At 39.7% G+C, this 17,955-nt stretch overlaps 1 protein-coding gene across 1 annotated transcript in view; it reads right to left on the bottom strand.

The window, feature by feature from the left end:
- inv (invected) overlaps positions 1-17,734 on the bottom strand; it is a 71,700-nt gene extending 53,966 nt beyond the window's left edge. The window contains exon 1 of the mRNA XM_067777219.1: positions 17,618-17,734. Within this exon, the coding sequence (XP_067633320.1) occupies positions 17,618-17,734 (117 nt within the window). The remainder of the gene's footprint in view (positions 1-17,617) is intronic.
- Positions 17,735-17,955: the final 221 nt, after the last annotated feature.

Here is a 17,955-nt window from a genome sequence, read left to right as displayed (position 1 = left end):
ACTATAACCACGCCCACTTTTTCGATATTGAAAATTTCGAAAAACCGAAAAAGTGCGATAATTTATTACCAAAGACGGTTAAAACGATGAAAATTGGTTGGTGGGTTGACCTTATGACACAGAATAAAAAATTAGTAAAATTTTGGACAATGGGCGTGACATCGCCCACTTTTAAAAGAGGGTAATTTAAAAGCTTTGCAAGCTGTAATTTGGCAGCTGAGTATGTAATGTTCGGTTACACCCGAACTTAGCCTTCCTTACTTGTTTTATTTTATATTTTATACTTGCAATTGAGGTGTGAAAATAACGCGCTCTTATGCTTATCTCGACTAAACCCCAGCCACATACAGAGTCACATACATACGTCTGATCAAGTACGAACTTAATAAAATGGTTTAACAAATGAAAATTTACCTTCAGCAAACTCTAGTGAAAGATTAATTTACACCGGACCAACGTCATTACTAAGGTTTCTCAATTACAGTAATCAACCAAAGTCAACGAGACTGTCACTTACTTGTGGGGTTTCGATTACAAATTCTGACAGTCGGTTTGCATACGCAGCACGATGAAGTATGTAGGCATATGAGAATGTGTGTGTGTGTAAAAAATACAAATAAGTAGATTCAGTTATTAATTAAGATACAAAATTATACTAACAAATAAATCTTATATACGATTTAACAATATTTATCTCGACAGACAGTTACAAACATGCGCCGCCATTCTACACATTCGATATCACAGCGTGTGGTTGAGCCAATCTAATGCGCGCTTGCTTTTAAAGTCAGATTGCTTAGATTAAGTCATTAAACTCCCATAATTAAAAGCCGCTCAAAAGATTTATTTTTCTTTTCGTTTCTGACCTTTGCGCTCCACAAAAAGATGATTCATACAAAAATTCCTTTTCGTTGTGGCCTCGCAGTTGTCCACCTCACTGCTGACACAGATTTAACCTTTCACTTACGTTCAGTTGGAATTAAAGTGAACAACGAACTGCCTAATTGAACAATCAACTCCTCCAAATCTAAGTTCATCTTTTAGTAGAAATACATTTTTATTCTAATTATGAATTTTATGTTTTTTTGTTGTTGTTCTCTATTATTCCCATGCTGGTGTCTAACCTACAATCTATGGCGCATGCGTCGCTTACTTAATGAACACATCAAAATGCTTGATTGTTATGTAGAGTCGTTGAAAGTTTTGGATAAGTAGGAGCATTAGAACGTACAAACCCGATGTTCAATCGAAGGTTGTTTTGGTTAGTGCAGAATAATCGAGTGAGGTGAATCGGGATAGGATAATCAGTGATAGCGGATGTAGTAAGTGCGTGCTGGAGAAGGAAATGATCGAGGTAAGACTCCAGCTATAAGGGGTGATACAGCTGTCAGATATAGAAGCAGCAAGCCGCATAAGTCCTATGAAGCCTCTAGTATTACTAGGTAAACCTACATATGTACTCATTCAGTCCATTGAGATCCTCACTGCACGGCCAGTTCACCCTTACCTAATCCAAGGTAAATCGAGATTCAGTGACTCATATATATCCTCAATGTGGGGCCCATTATTCTGCTCTATATTGCACTACTATTTTATGCTAAGCAAAATTCCTGTCCCATTTATTGCATTTTTTTGTTTTTTTTTACTGATTGTAATTTTTTTCTCAGAAAATGTCAATGAGTTCGCATTCATCTCAATACCTTTATTCCTACATACTTAAGTAAACTTTTTTCATTTAATACCGTTTAACAGGGAATGTAATGCTTCAGATGGTTTTGGCGGATGCCCCATAAAATAAGATGCTAAGTACGATACCGGTGGCGGACCTCCTATGCTTATGATTGGCTGAGGAGCATTAACACTAGAATCACTAGTGGGCACTGCACTATTGAAGCTCGCTTCTGCCACCAGACAGAGTTTTCATGATTTTAAACACAGATTACTGAGCGAAAACAACTGCGAATCCCCGTTAGCTCTTTAGATTATCTGCAGTCCCAATGAAGTGACTATCTTCCTAATCTTTCTCCTCGATGACTTTTTTGATACCATTATCTTAGTCGACGGCTGCCCTATTCACGGCTTCTAACGGTCAGATTCGTCCACCGTTCAACATCCGAACAATTTTATTACTTACTTACTTACTTAGTCAGCGCTTAACCGTTTAAAAAATGTCATAACTCTACTGATTATCAGTTGCCGTCGACCTAGCTTCGCCACTAAAGTACCCGCGACTACCTCTTAAAAAACGGACAATAACAAAATCTTCGAGCGCTTAAGGAAAATATTATGATGCCAAGATATTCAATGTTAATGAGTACAATAAAATTCAAAAGAGATAGTTCCTTCCGATCTGTTACAAACGAGAACATCTCTGTAGACGACTACACGATGCAGGGCCGCAATTTTCGGGAGAATAAAGCGATATGTCCGAACGGCTTATGACAAGGTTCGAAAACTCCAACACATCCATTTGATTGGAAGCTGTAAATACAAGCTATCAACGACATCCATACAAAAATTAAATAAATACTTGACGGAATATATATCTGTATAAATAATTAAAATGAGACCAGCATTCTTTAAAGCCATTTAGGCCTTCTCTAATCGGCGAAGTAGCTGCTAATACCTCCAATGCTACAACCATTACCAGCGATGAAATGGAAAAAGGTCTACACTGCCCTGATAATATCGTTAACCGAATGGACTAAGACTCGCTTGGTATAGTTTTCAAAGCGTAAGTATTAAAAAAAGAAGTGCAACTCTTTTTGGGATGCTACCAAATGGCAATTTATACAGATAACCTCAGAAGCAATGTTCTATAAAAATTTAAATTTCCGGTAAAGTCGCACTACTCATTTATTGAATGTTATCCTTGTGATTCCCATTTTATCCTTTATTGATATCATCTGATTCGAGTGGAAGCTGATTGCTTTCTTAAGATCAAGAACCATCCTAAATTGTGGAAGATTACTATGTAATGGGTGCTGCATGAGGCCACAAGGTCAGTGTACAGTGGCACGTTTCAAGGCGGGGTATTATCAACACAGTTTTGGACGCTGGCGACGACGATCCGTTAAACTTACGGCTCATACAGATGCCGTTGTAGTTGTCATATGTCAAAAATGGCTTCAATTAATTCTTTGCTGAATCCGTAACTTCGGGATATACATACCTGGACGTTAAATGTCGTATTGGACCACATAGTGTAGACGACGGATATGATCTGGTATACTAGGAAGTATAAGGTCCCAAATTGGACTAAACCTAAGCTAGGAGAGATGACCCTGCTGGAGAAATCTTGTACAAAATCTCTAGGAATCATTCTAAACAATAAGTCGTCGTAAAAGGTCAACGTAGCGAATACGGACCCGGCGGCACATTATACTCCAAGCAACTGCCAGAAGTTCCTGTTGCGGTAGGAGAAGATCGAGCACGTGCTGTGATCATGCCCTGCGCTAACCAGATTAAGACTCTAGCTATAAAGAATGAGGCAACGATTACATCTCAAAGCAACAGTAGCATAGGTCATTTAAAGCTCCTAGCATTTGCAAGGAAGATGGAGTTATTTTATAACATAAGTCCGGTTTTTGATAGGGTATTTCAGTTTGGTGATTGAGCAAACTTCTGGTAACACCATGAACTCATCCAGTCTACGTATTGCTCTCAACCTTACCTAAGGTCAAGAACCAAAATTCTAATTTTGGACTTTCTCAATAAACCGTTCTGCATTAAATGGCTAGCATACCTTGAGTGTTTTCAATATGCTAGGCTGGCAAGTAAAAGAGCTCAGATCACTATTAGTTGCTAAGTATAGGCTGAACCCACTGCAGCAAGCAAACCTACAGAGATCGATGGTGCTGGAAAAAGAGGGCACTGAAGCGCGGTGAAAAGATCCCGTAATGAACACATTCTTTCAACTTACAGTTTTAGATGAAGTCAGTAGTCAGTAAGATTGGTATTTCTGTTGTAAAATGAGGGGTCGTTTTATTACTGAAAAAGGAAATCAAGTACTAAGTCAGGTTTAATCGATCAATTGATAGAAATGTATGGTATGCTATAGTAAAATTAAAGCAAGTGGACATTAAGTGGCAAATAGGTGTGTTGTACCATTCCCCAAGTTCTAGTGACAGTGAATTTTTAAATCTCGTAGAGAGTATTTTATCAGAAGTATTAGAATCAGGTACGATCTCCCTTCTAGTTGGAGATTTCAATATAAACTTAAATATTAACTCTTCGAGTAGCTACAAACTGAATGAAATTTGTGCACGTAGCGCAATGAAACAAAAAATAAATTTCAATACAAGAGTCGCGGAAACTTCTCAAACAAAAATAGATTTATTATATGCAAACGCTGATATACGGTCTTGTGGAAATCTTAAAGACCACAGAATATCCGATCACGAAATTATTTGATTTGCTATAAAAGTAAGTAATTCAAACCCGTTACGAAGAGTCATTTCATCAACATCCTGGGAGAATTATTGGGCCGATAACTTGACGACTCTACTAAGGAATTGCGATCTCAGTTTAATAAAAAGCAGGAATGTCAACGACATGGTCAACTATATAAATACTTCTTTAGTAGATTGTATGGGAGTACCAACGTTTGAAAAAAACAGTACGGTAAAGTTAAGAAATAAATGGTATGACCAAGAATTGACAGAATTGAATAAACTAAAATACCGGTTGCACTCACAAGCTAGAGCAACGGGTGACTATACCGAATATAACATGGCCGCTAAGTACGACAAAAAACTAATCAAATTTAAAAAGATTAAATACATGGAGAATAATATTGATATCAATTGTTCAGATAGCATGCTAATTTGAAAGCATCTTAAGCATGCTGTAAACTTAACGGGGCCACAAGAAAAGATCTTGATCGTAAAAGGTGTGACATATGATACACGTCGCGATATTGCTGAAGCATTGAACTCCTTCTTTATAGATAGCATTGTTGATATAAACAGAGAAATTGAAGTTGTTCAGAGTCAGAACAGTAAAAAAAAGTAAAGGATTCAATAATGGCAGAAGAACTAAGAACTAAGATAACATAGAAAAAATTATGAAAATTGTAATAAAAAATCAACTGCTTAATTATTTAGAAAATAATAAATTCCTTATAAAGGAACAATCCGATTTCCGAGAAAGGCACTCTTGCGAGACGGCGTTAAATTACCTCATATCAAGCTGGAAGGAAGAGCTGAGCCTAAAAAAACTTATAGTAGCAGTTTTCATTGACCTGAAAAGAGCATTCGAAACAATTGATTGGAATATAATGCTCGATAAACTACAAAAAATTGGTATTAGGGAAAATGAATTGCAGTGGTTTAGAAGCTTCTTATCAGACCGTAAACAAAGAACAACCATCGAGTCAGTAGTCTCATCCGAGGCACAAGTGGACATAGGTTTACCACAAGGGTCGGTATTAGCACCAATCCTGTTCAACATTTACATAAACGATATATCATCAGCACTGAAATATAGTAAAGTCAGGTTGTTTGCAGATGATGTGCTACTTGAAGTAAATGAAACGGATATTTCAATAGCATGGAGCACAATGCAAGAAGATTTGGGCTCATTGTATAGATGGCTTTGCACTAATAAACTCAAGCTTAACGTTAACAAAACTAAGTTCATGGTTCTATCTAGGACGACCAATAGAGAATCACTTAATTTTGATCTAAAAATAATGAATACGAACCTTGAGGATGCCAAAATATTTAAGTACTTAGGGATCCTGATTGACAATAAACTGAGGTTTACAGATCATTTTGATTACATTGTTGCCAAAATGGGCAAAAAAATTGGATTTTGGAAGAGATCGTGTAAACTTATTAGTAAGAAATATAAGTTGAAAGTTTATAGATCCATCATAGAACCGCACTTCTTATATTGCCCTACACTATTCTTTATTGCCAACGAAACACAAGTAGACAGGTTACAAATTATGCAAATCAAATCTATGAGATTTATATTGAAAGTGAGATACGATATTTCCATAAAGAGTATGCTTGATGCACTAAACTGGTTGAGTGTGAAACAGTTGATATTTTACCATAGTATGAAATTTTTATTTTATATCAAGCATGGTAAATTACCAGCCTACCTAAGTGAAAAATTTGTTTATGTGAATGAAACCCATTCTTACATAATCAGGGAAAATAATAATTTTAAATTACCTCTTCTCAAAACAGAAATGGACAAGCAAAATATATTTTACAAAGGCCTGAAATGTTTTAATGAACTAACTAAAATAAATAAATAAATGTAAGGCGCGATAACCTCCGAAGAGATCTAAGGCCGAGCTTCTCTTCCAATTTGCGTCGTGCTCCTCTTGATTTTGCCCTACAAATTGGCCGGACGGGACCTACATGTTTTATGCCGACTCCGAACGGCATCTGCAAGGCAGATGAGTTTTCACTGAGAGCTTTTCATGGCAGAAATACAATCGGAGCGCTTGCCAGACACTGCCGAGGGGCGACTTAGAAAAATTTTCTTCTAATTGAAAAATCTTATTTCTAAAATTTTGATGTTGCTTTGCTCGGGAGTTGAACCCAGGGCATACGGTGTGATAGGCAGAGCACGCTACCATCACACCACGGTGGCCGCTAACAAACTAACTAATCATGCTAAAAATTGTGAAAATTTAAACACCTTCAAAAAAAGTTTATTAGAATATTGCAAAACCCTTCCAATAAGATAAAGTATTTTGTATCTGTATTTCATGTTACTGATCCTTGAGCGTACATGGCAATCCAAATAGACACAGAGGAACTTTATGCATTAGGTCAAATACATATATCGCTCGCAATCAAATTAGGAAGGAATTCCTGAAAATATCGTCTCAGACAAACAGTTGGAGTGTTCATGTGAATCACGTATATTCCTACAACAATGATATATTATAATTAATTATGTTTACATAAAAGCTGGTACAGGGAGCATTGCAAACACGTGCTTTCCAACCGTCCTATAAGAGTGGCTCATTCTGCTGAGCTGCTAGCTTTTGGGTTGACAGGAATCAAATGCATTCCGACAGCATAAATAATAAAACTGTCATACGTCTTGGAATAGGGCAGGATTGACAACACGTCCTTCCAACCTCCCAATGATATGACTCCAAGACTCGCCCGTTGGGATCACCAGTTCTCGTGCTGATCGGAATTTCATTCCGACACCCCAAGCGCTATATATCCTATTATTATTAAAATGTATTTATAATTTGTAATAATCTAAGTTTTAGGCTTAAAACGTCGTAATAATAAATAAATAATAATAATAAAACCTGTAACCTTGTCGTGGGTGTGGTCCAGTACACTACTGAATTTCTATCTCAATACTGTACTTTATGACTTGAGAATAATGAGATGGCTGGCCATTTTTCTTTTACTGACCTTCTGACTTGAGGAATATGGTATTGCGGAGAGTTTTCAGTGTGTCTATGAAAGCAGAGGAAGAGGACAATTACACCTGTAGTGGAGGGACCAGGTGGAAAATGATTTAAACTCCTATGGTGTGACCGTTTAACGCCAGTTAACCTTGCAAAGAAGCGACTGAGGCGCCTTGTTGGACGGCCATAACCATTTAAACGGTAAAGCGCCAATTAAGTAAGTAAGTTGCAGTGCATTTTCCCCTTCCTTGGCAGAAACACGTTTGCTACCTCTGGCATTACCGCCCTTCCTGTTGTGAAGAGGATGAAACTGCTCAGAATTTTCATTACGTTTTCCCCATCATTGCTAACAACAAGTAGTATGCGGTCAGCAGAATACCTCCTATCTTAACAGACTTTGATTAGGATGAGATGTTAGCTTGCTGAGTAGTTCTGGGAAAGGGGACAAAGTCTTCATGTGTATTAAGTCAGATTTTCCATGTGCAAAAATCTATGAGAAGATGACTGCCCCTGAACTACCTCTCTTAATTTCAAAGTCCACAAAACGTTGAGATCTCGAACTCATGGTTTAGTGATCTCTTAATACCGAAAATCAAAAATTAACCCGCACATCAACACACCCACACATAGGCATGCGAGTACACTCATTGATCGGCAACCAATTATTGTTTTCCCGTTTATTTCATTCAACTCATATTCTAACTCTGATTATTATTTTGTTGTTGTTATTTGCCTTACTTCTTCCATCTGATAAGACCTTTGATTGCTGATTGTTGAAATTCTCTACGCGCTCTTTTGTCGTAATAAAGGCGTACATATTTTGAATTTCTTTAAATTCATTGCTAATCATGTGGGACCAGCACTACTGCGGCGGCGGTATAGGTAGAGTCGGTAGTAGGGTATTGCCGCTACCAGCCGACCACCCTGAAGTTTGATATTTGATTTGATTTACGTACATTTACATGGTCGAGTACTTACATATCTATGCATCTGATATTCTGTGTAAGCGGTTGTCATGTAATTCAGTGTATTTTCCTGCTCCCTTCTTTTTCTACTGTGTGTAAGTACTGAGTGTTTGACTGTGCGGCTTTTGGTGACTTCAACTTATGAATATATTTCAGATTAATCCAATAGTTATGAGTAGTTAACTTGACGCGCCCCAGACACAAAATCAACACACACACACACACACAGCACGTCGTTTCACAAAATTCATGCAACTTGCGTCGATATCTACGGCAGCTAAAGCAAAATTTCTAGGCTCAATTGGCTGAAACGGTGTGCGCATGCGTAGTATGTAAATAGACTGCAACTGTGAAAGGTTCTTGTGTGTGTGGCATGGCTTAGCCTACTTGTCGTTCGCAGTAATTTGTAGGTCAGTAATGAACGTTTTTATGACTCTATTAAGAACCGTTTGTGGTTTAAGTATGGAACATATACCTAAGTTCATATGTGTGTATGATAGCAGGAGAGACGGAACTCAACAGGTTCTTTATTATTGTGGCCGGCACCTGGTATTGAAAGTTAATGGCTTTTCTTTTTTGGATTGCAGAGATTAGCAGCGATTTAAACAAATAAGTTGGTGAATAAATTTTGTTGTAATTAAAGATTCGCCGCTAATTGTGCCTAGCAATGGGCCACTTATGTATCTATATATATAAACAGAAGTGTACATTTTGATTGCCACTCCATAACTCGAGAACGGATAAAAAGATTGCCATGAAATTTCTAGTTTGGTATATAAATTTGCCTATATTAGTATTTACGATCGTTTATTTCGGGAAGTAGACCAGAGACGGACTGTGACTGGGATTAGGACTAGGACTGGGACTGAGACTCGGAAGGGGATTGGAACAAAATACATACCACCCTCTGGGACTGGAAATAAGGGATGAAGAAGAATAAGAAGAACTTGAGAGAAGAGAGAAGAGAAAGGAGAGAAGGACACTGAGAAAGAGATAGAATGAGACGAAGATGGAGATAGATGAAGTGAAAAAGACGGAGGGAGGAGTAAATAAAAGGGTTAGGAAAAAGTGTAGAGGGGGGAGGGCAGAGTTAGATGGAAAAAGCTTATTAAAGTGTATGCAGATAGGCCAAATTTAGGGCAGAACAACGTCTGCCGGTTTTGCTAGTAGGTTTATAATGAAGAAAGGTAACCAGCAACTAAATTGTAGTTATGAAGTTTGGAAGGAAGGGTTGATCTGTGAATATAAATCCTCATTCGCAGTGGTTTTTGTAAGTCGCAGGTACAAAAGAGCATTATGTGATAAATCATAGCTTACAATCACCGCTCAACCATAATGGCAATGAAAGAACCAATTACAGTTTTCATCACAGCAGAACAATGAGCCGCGACAGTATGAATCAGTCAATCAGCGATTTGTGCTGCTATCTAGTGCTAGGTGACATTTGTTTAGCCAACGGGAAGTCTAGAGCGACTTTGTCCATCGACTAACCGCAGTCTTCTACATATGTATTATAGTAATATTGATAACACATTCGTGCGATATACGTATAAGGAGATTAAGGTCAAGCTTCCCTTCCAATTTGTAATGTATTGCTTTTTCACGTTTCCTACAATTTTGCTGACTTGCATATTTTATGGCTACTCTGAACGGCATTTGCTAAGGCAGATGAATTTTGGATCTTAGTTGTGACGTCACTTGATCCGAAGTCCTTCTATCGAAAGCTGCGATTTAGTATCTGATCGCCGTTAAAAGTAAGCGCGCTTACGAGCTAGACGCAGTTTCCATCGATTTACTCTGATTTTATAGTCGCTGACTTAGATTATTAGTGTTTGACTATAACGAAGGAAGCGGTTAGTAATCATGAACTTGTAGTCTTCGACCAATGTATTTCTGAACAGGTAAGCACGCGCTAAAATCTTTTGTATCAGGAGATCCTTCTAGGTAAAATAGGTGCTCAACTTATTTCTCTGCGTTTACTAAGGCTCATTTATGTGAAGGAAAGAAGCTGCATAAGAACCTCGGTTTTATCTGTAAACAACAGGTGTTTTTCTTCGTCTTTTAGCAGTGCGTCACCCCATCCAATAGGTGCGATCACTCACAAATTGTCATCGATTTCGCCAAACTTGCAATTTCAATAGGTTTGGATCAAAAAAAAACATATGTGTTAGAGGCGTTGGTTCCACATTTAAGTTCATAAGATTGTTGGCGTCATGTGGAGATATATTACATTGAGGACACACATTGCGTATGCCCGATAGGCAAAACCTTAGCCCATTACAGCATCAAGGTCGGAGTTGTGCCAGAGTCACGTACGTCCCCCTGGGAAGTCTATTTTCCTCAACTGCAAGCTCCTAGTATTTGACGATGAGAATGGAGTTCGCCGGATATTTTTGGCACAGGACTTTGCTGACCCTTTGCGGATGACTCTGAGGGCCTTTTAATGCTCTTTTTAGTTGAAACTGCTAAACTCCTGTGTGTCGGATTTCTTCATAGTGCTTGCGGATATGATCACCTTGTGCCTGGGAGGCTGAATTTTTTAAATCAGATGCGTGATGAAATACCCAGGTTTCTCAGTACTCAACAGAAACTGTTTGTTCACCATTTCGTTCGTCTTCTTTATGGGGAGGTTCCCGACTCACTGCGTATATTATGTTCTGGCGACATAAGAAGCCATCTCCTGGTAGTTCTGAGCGCGGTGTTTTTACAGGCCTGTTTCAAGTTTCCTCTAGTGTGTTTCTTTTGAGCTCGGCGACTATATCGGAGACGCGTAGCCCACAAGCGACTGATCTATTATAGGTAGCTAAGAGCATTTCATTATTTTTGCCGCAAGTACTGCCAGAGAGGAGAGTTCGAATCACTAAACTGTTGAATAAATAACTCAAATATTGAATAATGGAGAAATGGCTTTTTTATTACAGTACTTCACAATAAATAATACTGCTATGGCTCGCCAGATAGCGTCTTAATCAAAACTGCTTGCAGCGCATCTACCGTGGTTGCCTTTTATACTCTTTGATTTCATCGTTGCATCTTCTAGGCGCTTCCATTTCTAGAATTTACTAGTTGGTTATCTGTTATAATTATAACTACAGGTGTACATGTGTAGCTAACATATGCGCGTGTGTTTGTGAGCGACACTTACACATTTATATTGCATATCTCAGATAAGATATCTGCATGTGTTTGTGCGTTGCTTCTCCCTGCGTATACGTACATATGTGTAGTCATAATGATTGAATTATTGATGTGACTTGAATCACAGCTTAGCATCGGCTTAGAGATGATAGAAACCCTCAGTGCTGCTAATATTCGTGACACTGCCCTCCCGATAAGACAAATCTCTCGATCTAATCGCTGCCAGCCTTTCCAAATGAACCACTTTCATTTTGGTTCCTGGTTTGCCAATGGTTTGTATGCGGTACACTACATCGTTGATCCGTTTTACAACTGCAATTTCGGGGACAAACCTTTTTTTCGTTGTGGGTTGTATAACAGCACCAAATCTCTTTCCTGAAAACCTTCCGAATTAATTGCTTTATCGTACCTCGCTTTCATCTTGTCACTCATAATCTTTGCTCGTTGCCTTACCAGATCGTGTATCTCTCTCAGCTCTTCTTTGAAGACATCAGTGGATTTCTTGACATTTTTCTCCGCATCGGCATCTATCCAATACTTCAAGTCAGCTGGCAGTCGAAGGTCATTGGCAAAAATTACCTTTGCGGGAGTTTGGCCCGTTGTCTATGTACTGCCGATCGGCAGGCCATTAAGCATAATGGTATGCGGCTATCCCACTCCTTATGGTACTTGTCTACTACTTTCCTTAAATGCTCCTCCAAGGTTCTATTGAAATGTTCCACCATACTATCGGACTGAGGATGCAATGCAGTTGTCCGTGTTTTTCGAATGCCCAATGATTTACACATTTCCTGGAATACAGCTGATTCGAAATTCCTGCCTTGGTCAGAATGTAACTCCATTGGTACCCCATACCTTGCAACCCAATTGTTTATAAACACTTCTGCTACTTTTTGTGTACTTTTAAGCTCGTTCGATCTAAATGGGTTGAGTGTAAATAAAACGAGTTATTTCACCTTACGGCCCGACGACTTCTGCTACTGTTTCCGCTTCTTGATTTGGGATTGGGTATACCTCGGGCCATTTGCTGAAATAATCCATAACCACCAGTACATATTTGTTTCCGCAGTTGCTAGTAGGAAATGGACCTGCGACATCCATAGCGATCCTTTAAAATGGCGCACCTGAGTTATATTGCTTCATCTGGCCATGACTTCGGGTTTTGGGCCCTTTCGCTCTACTGCAAACCTCGCAGTTCGCAATCCACTCGGTGGCCGACTGAGGACAACCAACCCAATAGAATCTCTGATTAATTTTTTCGAGCGTCTTCGTGATTCCAATATGACCTCCACTTGGACCATTATGCAGCTCGCTGAGCACGTCAGGAATCCTCTTTCTGGGAACAACTATCCGTTTATTTTTGTATTTACCATCCTCACTCTCCCATACTCGATGAAGGCAACCGGATATCAATTCTAAACTGTTCCACTGTGCCCAAATGACTTCGCAATGGGACTCTCTGCTGACATCTCTTCTCTGTTTGGTCTTTCGTTTCGTTCGAGCCCTTGCATAACATGTGACAGATCTGTATCTTCTAGCTGACACTTCCTTAGCTATTCCTTGTCCCATTTATCTGTATATATTATAGTCATTAGCCGAACATCTATAATGTCTTCTTTAGCCTCGGCCTTTGAACAGTGCTTGCATTCCAAACTACTTGGTCTTCGTGATATTGCACCAGCATTTCCATGGGTACTACCTTTTCGATGCTCAATGGAAAAGTCATAGCTCTCCACCGTCGCTTGATCCACCGTGCCAATTGTCCGTCCAGATTACGGAACTGTAAAACCCATTTCAACGCTGCGTGATCTGTCCTGATACGCGTAACGCAGTAGTTCCTCTCTAGTTTTCCAATCGAGCGGCTGTAATATGCAACTACCTTCTCCTGTCCACCGACCAGTTGTGATAAAACGCCTCCTATAGCATATACACTCGCATCTGTATCTAGAATAAATGTTGCTCCTGCTAACATTGGGGCAGTGCACAACCGCTCCTTCAACGTTTGGAAAGTCACTTCTTGCTCCTTCTTCCATCCAAAAGCTTTATTTTTTCTTGCAAGCTCATGGAAGCTATGGGCTACGCTGGAAAAATTTGGTACAAATCGGCGGTAATATGTGCACAGCCCAAGGAAACTTCTCAATTCATGTAGGTTCTGTGGTCTTGGCCAATCCTTTACAGCCTCTATCTTTTCGTTCACAGTGCAGATGCCCTCTGTCGTTACCTTGTGGCCCAAATAATTTACTTCCTTTTTGAACAGCGCACACTTTTTGGGACTTAACTTCAGACCAGCGCCAGCTATTCTCTGGAAAACTTCCTCTAAGTTTTTAAGATGTTCATCAAAGTTCTTGCCCAATACGATGATGTCATCCAGGTACACCAAGCATGTTTTCCAATGTAGTCCTTTCAATACCTGATCCATGAGTCTCTCTAAAGTAGCTGGTGCATTACACATTCCAAAAGGCATTACTGTAAATTGTCAAAGACCATCTCCGACGCTGAAGGCTGTTTTCTCTTTGTCTTCCTCCTTCACTTCCACTTGCCAGTAGCCGCTTTTCAAGTCGAGTGTGGAAAACCATTTCGTACTTGAACTCATTGAGTACTCTTACCGGAATACGTCCATCTTGTTTTGTCATAGCCAGGGTTTTTCCTACAAGTATGTTCGGTGTTGATTTGTTTGCTGCTTCGACAACTCACAATTTGTTTGTCCCACAATCTGCATCAACCTTTGCCCAGATGACTGCTTCCGATTTTGGTGGGATTTGCTGACTCTCTTCCACCAGCACTCGTTTACTGCTGTAGCCTCTCTCGTAGCCGAAATTAAGTGGTACATCCATGTTCTTATATCGCATCATCTTGCTTTGCATGTCGATCTTGATGCCTTGGTCGATTAAGAAGTCCACTCCAATTATGATTTCATCAACAATCTCTGCCACTATAAAATTGTGTATTACCGTGACGTTCCCAATTGCGACTTCACATGATACTTCTCCTAGAACCGTCGTGTCTTCTCCAGTGGCTGTGCGCAATCTTGCTCCATGGAATGAGATGCACCCGTATCTACAGTCAGTAAACGTTCCTTTCCACCCACATGTCCTTCGACAGTAAGATTGTTTAACCTTCTTCCAATTTGTGAGATAGAGATTATGGGGCATTCAATTGAGGGAGCCAGCTGTCGCCGCTTGCGGCTGACTCGCTTTAGTTTAACGATTGAGTGGACTTGGAGATCTGCTCATCTCCTTCAGCTCTGCGTTTACGGCCACCCACATTGTTGGAGCTACTGGGACCGGTGCTGCAATGTCGTGCAATATGACCTGGGTTGCCGCACTTGAAACATTTAATAACTCCGGCGTTTTTCTGTTGTGATCCCTTCAGTGCTTCCAAAATTGTGTCTACCCAATCTGGTCTTTCCACTTCCACACGATGAGCTTTGTATGCTGGTTTACTCAATAGTGAGGCAGTTTCCTGAGCCAATGCATGTGATACCGTTTTTGCAAATGTTGGCTTTGAGTTTGCGTATGTGACTCGCTTCGTTTCGACGTCCCGTACGCCATTTATAAAGCTCTGAATTTTTACCCTTTCGGTGTATTCCACGGGTGCGTCGGCATTCGCCAAATGTGCAAGCCTTTCGACATCTGACGCAAACTCCTGCAAAGTCTCATTAGCTTTTTGGTAGCGGTTTTGCAAGTCTATTTGGTGTATCTGCTTCCTGTGTTCGCTTCCGTATCGCCTCTCTAGAGCGCTCATCAATGTTTCGTAGTTGTTTCGCTCTCCCTCGGGAATAGTTTGTAGGATTTCAGCAGCAGATCCTTTCAACGCCACGAATAGTGGAGCAACTTTATCTTCAGCACTCCAGTTGTTCACTGCTGCGGTCTTCTCAAACTGAATTTTAAACACCTGGAAAGGAACGGAACCGTCAAAGGATGGTGTTTTTACCTTTGGATTGCTTGCTGAAACAGCTGGGCGATTTAGTTGTAACTGCTCCATACGACCTTTTAAATCATCTACTTCTGCCTGAAAATGAGCCATTTTTTCATCCTGCGCTTCCAGTTTTGATGATACCTGTTCCAAAATTTCTGCCGACATTTCAGATATACGTGCCTCTTGCGCTTCCAATTGAGATACCATATATGTCTTTTGGTCTTCCAGTTGAGATGACACTTGCGACGTCATTTCTGAAATACGTGCCTCCTGTGATTCCAGTTGGGATGCTATATATGTGTTCTGTTCTTCCAGTTGAGTTTCCATCTTGGATGTAATCTGTGTCGACTGCGATTCCAGGTGATATGCCCCTGTCGATGTTTGAGCAGTTATTGCAGCCAATATCATGTTCAAGTCTGTGCTGGTAACTGTCTGCGATGTTTCGTTTTTCTCTTCAATTTCTGTTGTTGTATCATCGCCATCAAGATGAAAGACATACTCTTCCACGTTAATTCCTTCTGCTTCCACTGCCTCTCGTAGTATTGCCTGAAGTTCGAGCTTATTGCCGGTTGTATTCAATCCACGGCTCTCCAACTCCTTCTTCAATTGATGGATTTTCAATTCACTGAACTTTGCCATGTCCTTGTCGTCCTCTGGAATTTATTCAACAATTCCTCTTCTGACACCAATTGTAACGAATTTACTGCAAATCCTCTTATTTACAACCTTCTTCTAAGTTCGAATCACTAAACTGTTGAATAAATAACTCCAATATTGAATAATGGAAAAATGGCCTTTATTAAAGTACTCCACAATAAATAATACTGCTATTGCTCGCCAGATAGCGTCTTAATCAAAACTGCTTGCAGCGCCTCTACCGTGGTTGCCTTTTATACTCTTTAATTTCATCGTTGCATCTTCTAGGCGCTTCCATTTCTAGAATTTACTAGTTGGTTATCTGTTATAATTATAACTACAGGTGTACATGTATAGCTAACATATGCGCGTGTGTTTGTGAGCGACACTTCCCCAATTATATTGCATATCTCAGATAAGATATCTGCATGTGTGTGTGCGTTGCTTCTCCCTGCGTATACGTACATATGTGTAGTCATAATGATTGAATTATTGATGTGACTTGAATCACAGCTTAGCATCGGCTTAGAGATGATAGAATCCCTTAGTGCTGCTAATATTCGTGACAGTATTTTTGGCTGTAGACCAGTCGGTAGCGTAATGCTAACGACGTGAATATTTTCGACGCGTCGTTAATGTGGTTGCTGAAGACTTGGTTGGTGATAGGAAACAATCATCGGTAGAGGAAACAATCGTAACTCCTTCGGGTTTGATATTACGTTGATTCTTAGATTGAGGCCATTGAGCGTCCCTCCTTATGACAATAATCTCGTTAGACTTGCACTTAAGAAGAGCGAATTTCTACACTGTTAATTTTCTGATCCAGGGCAGGATTGAATTCAGTCCAACTCAATAAAAACTTCCCTAGATGTTAACATACAAGCCTATCGGAAGAAAGCAATGCCCTTAACATGAACATTACGGCTGACCGCTGCACGTTTCCATCCAGCAAATTATTTTATTACTTTCGTGTAATGGTCATCAAAACCTAATGACATAGGGCAAAATTTGTCTTACGATTGCGATGTGGAACCATGTCTTTAAGCCCTGTATAATACCCACCGATTCTTCTTCTACTTCTTGAATTGATGGGGAGACCCTCGGAAGGTTTAGGGTAGTTTTATCGCTTAATGGTCCTTAGGCTAGTGTTAATCGGGTACGTTCCGAAAAAAGGCACCAACAAGGTACTTGCCCAAACATCTCAGGAACAATTGAATTATGACTACATCGAATGTTCTAGGCCATCTAACCCATTTTTCCCTGAGGGAAAACGCCATGGTAGTAAACCTGCGGTGGTAGTTTGGTCGATGACCTGTTTTCTGGTTGTCATTAAAACTAAGCCAGCGAAATCAGCGTAGAGTTTGGGAAAAGTTCTAATACAATCTATAACAATCCGCTCTTCAGGAGGTATAAGCTTTGAGTTATGACCACGAGTCATGATGATGTTTCGGGAAAATAGTCCGGCCGAAAAATCAATAAAAATAACCAATTTGGGAAAGTTTGTTTCCACCTTGGTCGAAAAGTTCAAACTCTATTACTCATAAGTATTTCCGCAATAACTTCTCACCAGATTAGTGAGCCCATTTTCAATTTCGGAAACTTCATTAAAAAATGTATCCTCAAAAGCTTCCCAAACATTCAGCTTGTGTGGTCCTCCAATAGCTACCACACAACGCAATGTCATAATATAACCGTAAGCGCTGTTTAACAACCGTTTAATATAGAAAGCTTTTAAAAGCTGCATAATTTCAAATTCCACCTCAATCGACGCAGGTAAAGGGCATAAGCTCACACACACGTATGTAAGTTTTCTTGTAAATCGACGCAACAAAACAAATATGCGAATCAGAATGTTCACACCAATGCCCATAAACATTAACATCAATCTTTCGCGGATCAAATCGA

The sequence above is a fragment of the Eurosta solidaginis genome, chromosome 3 (genome assembly GCF_040869045.1).
Source record: "Eurosta solidaginis isolate ZX-2024a chromosome 3, ASM4086904v1, whole genome shotgun sequence".
In the NCBI taxonomy this organism is placed as follows: Eukaryota; Metazoa; Arthropoda; class Insecta; order Diptera; family Tephritidae; genus Eurosta; species Eurosta solidaginis.
The sequence above is the reverse complement of the archived record's forward strand: the minus strand, read 5'-3'. Positions and strand labels throughout refer to the sequence as shown.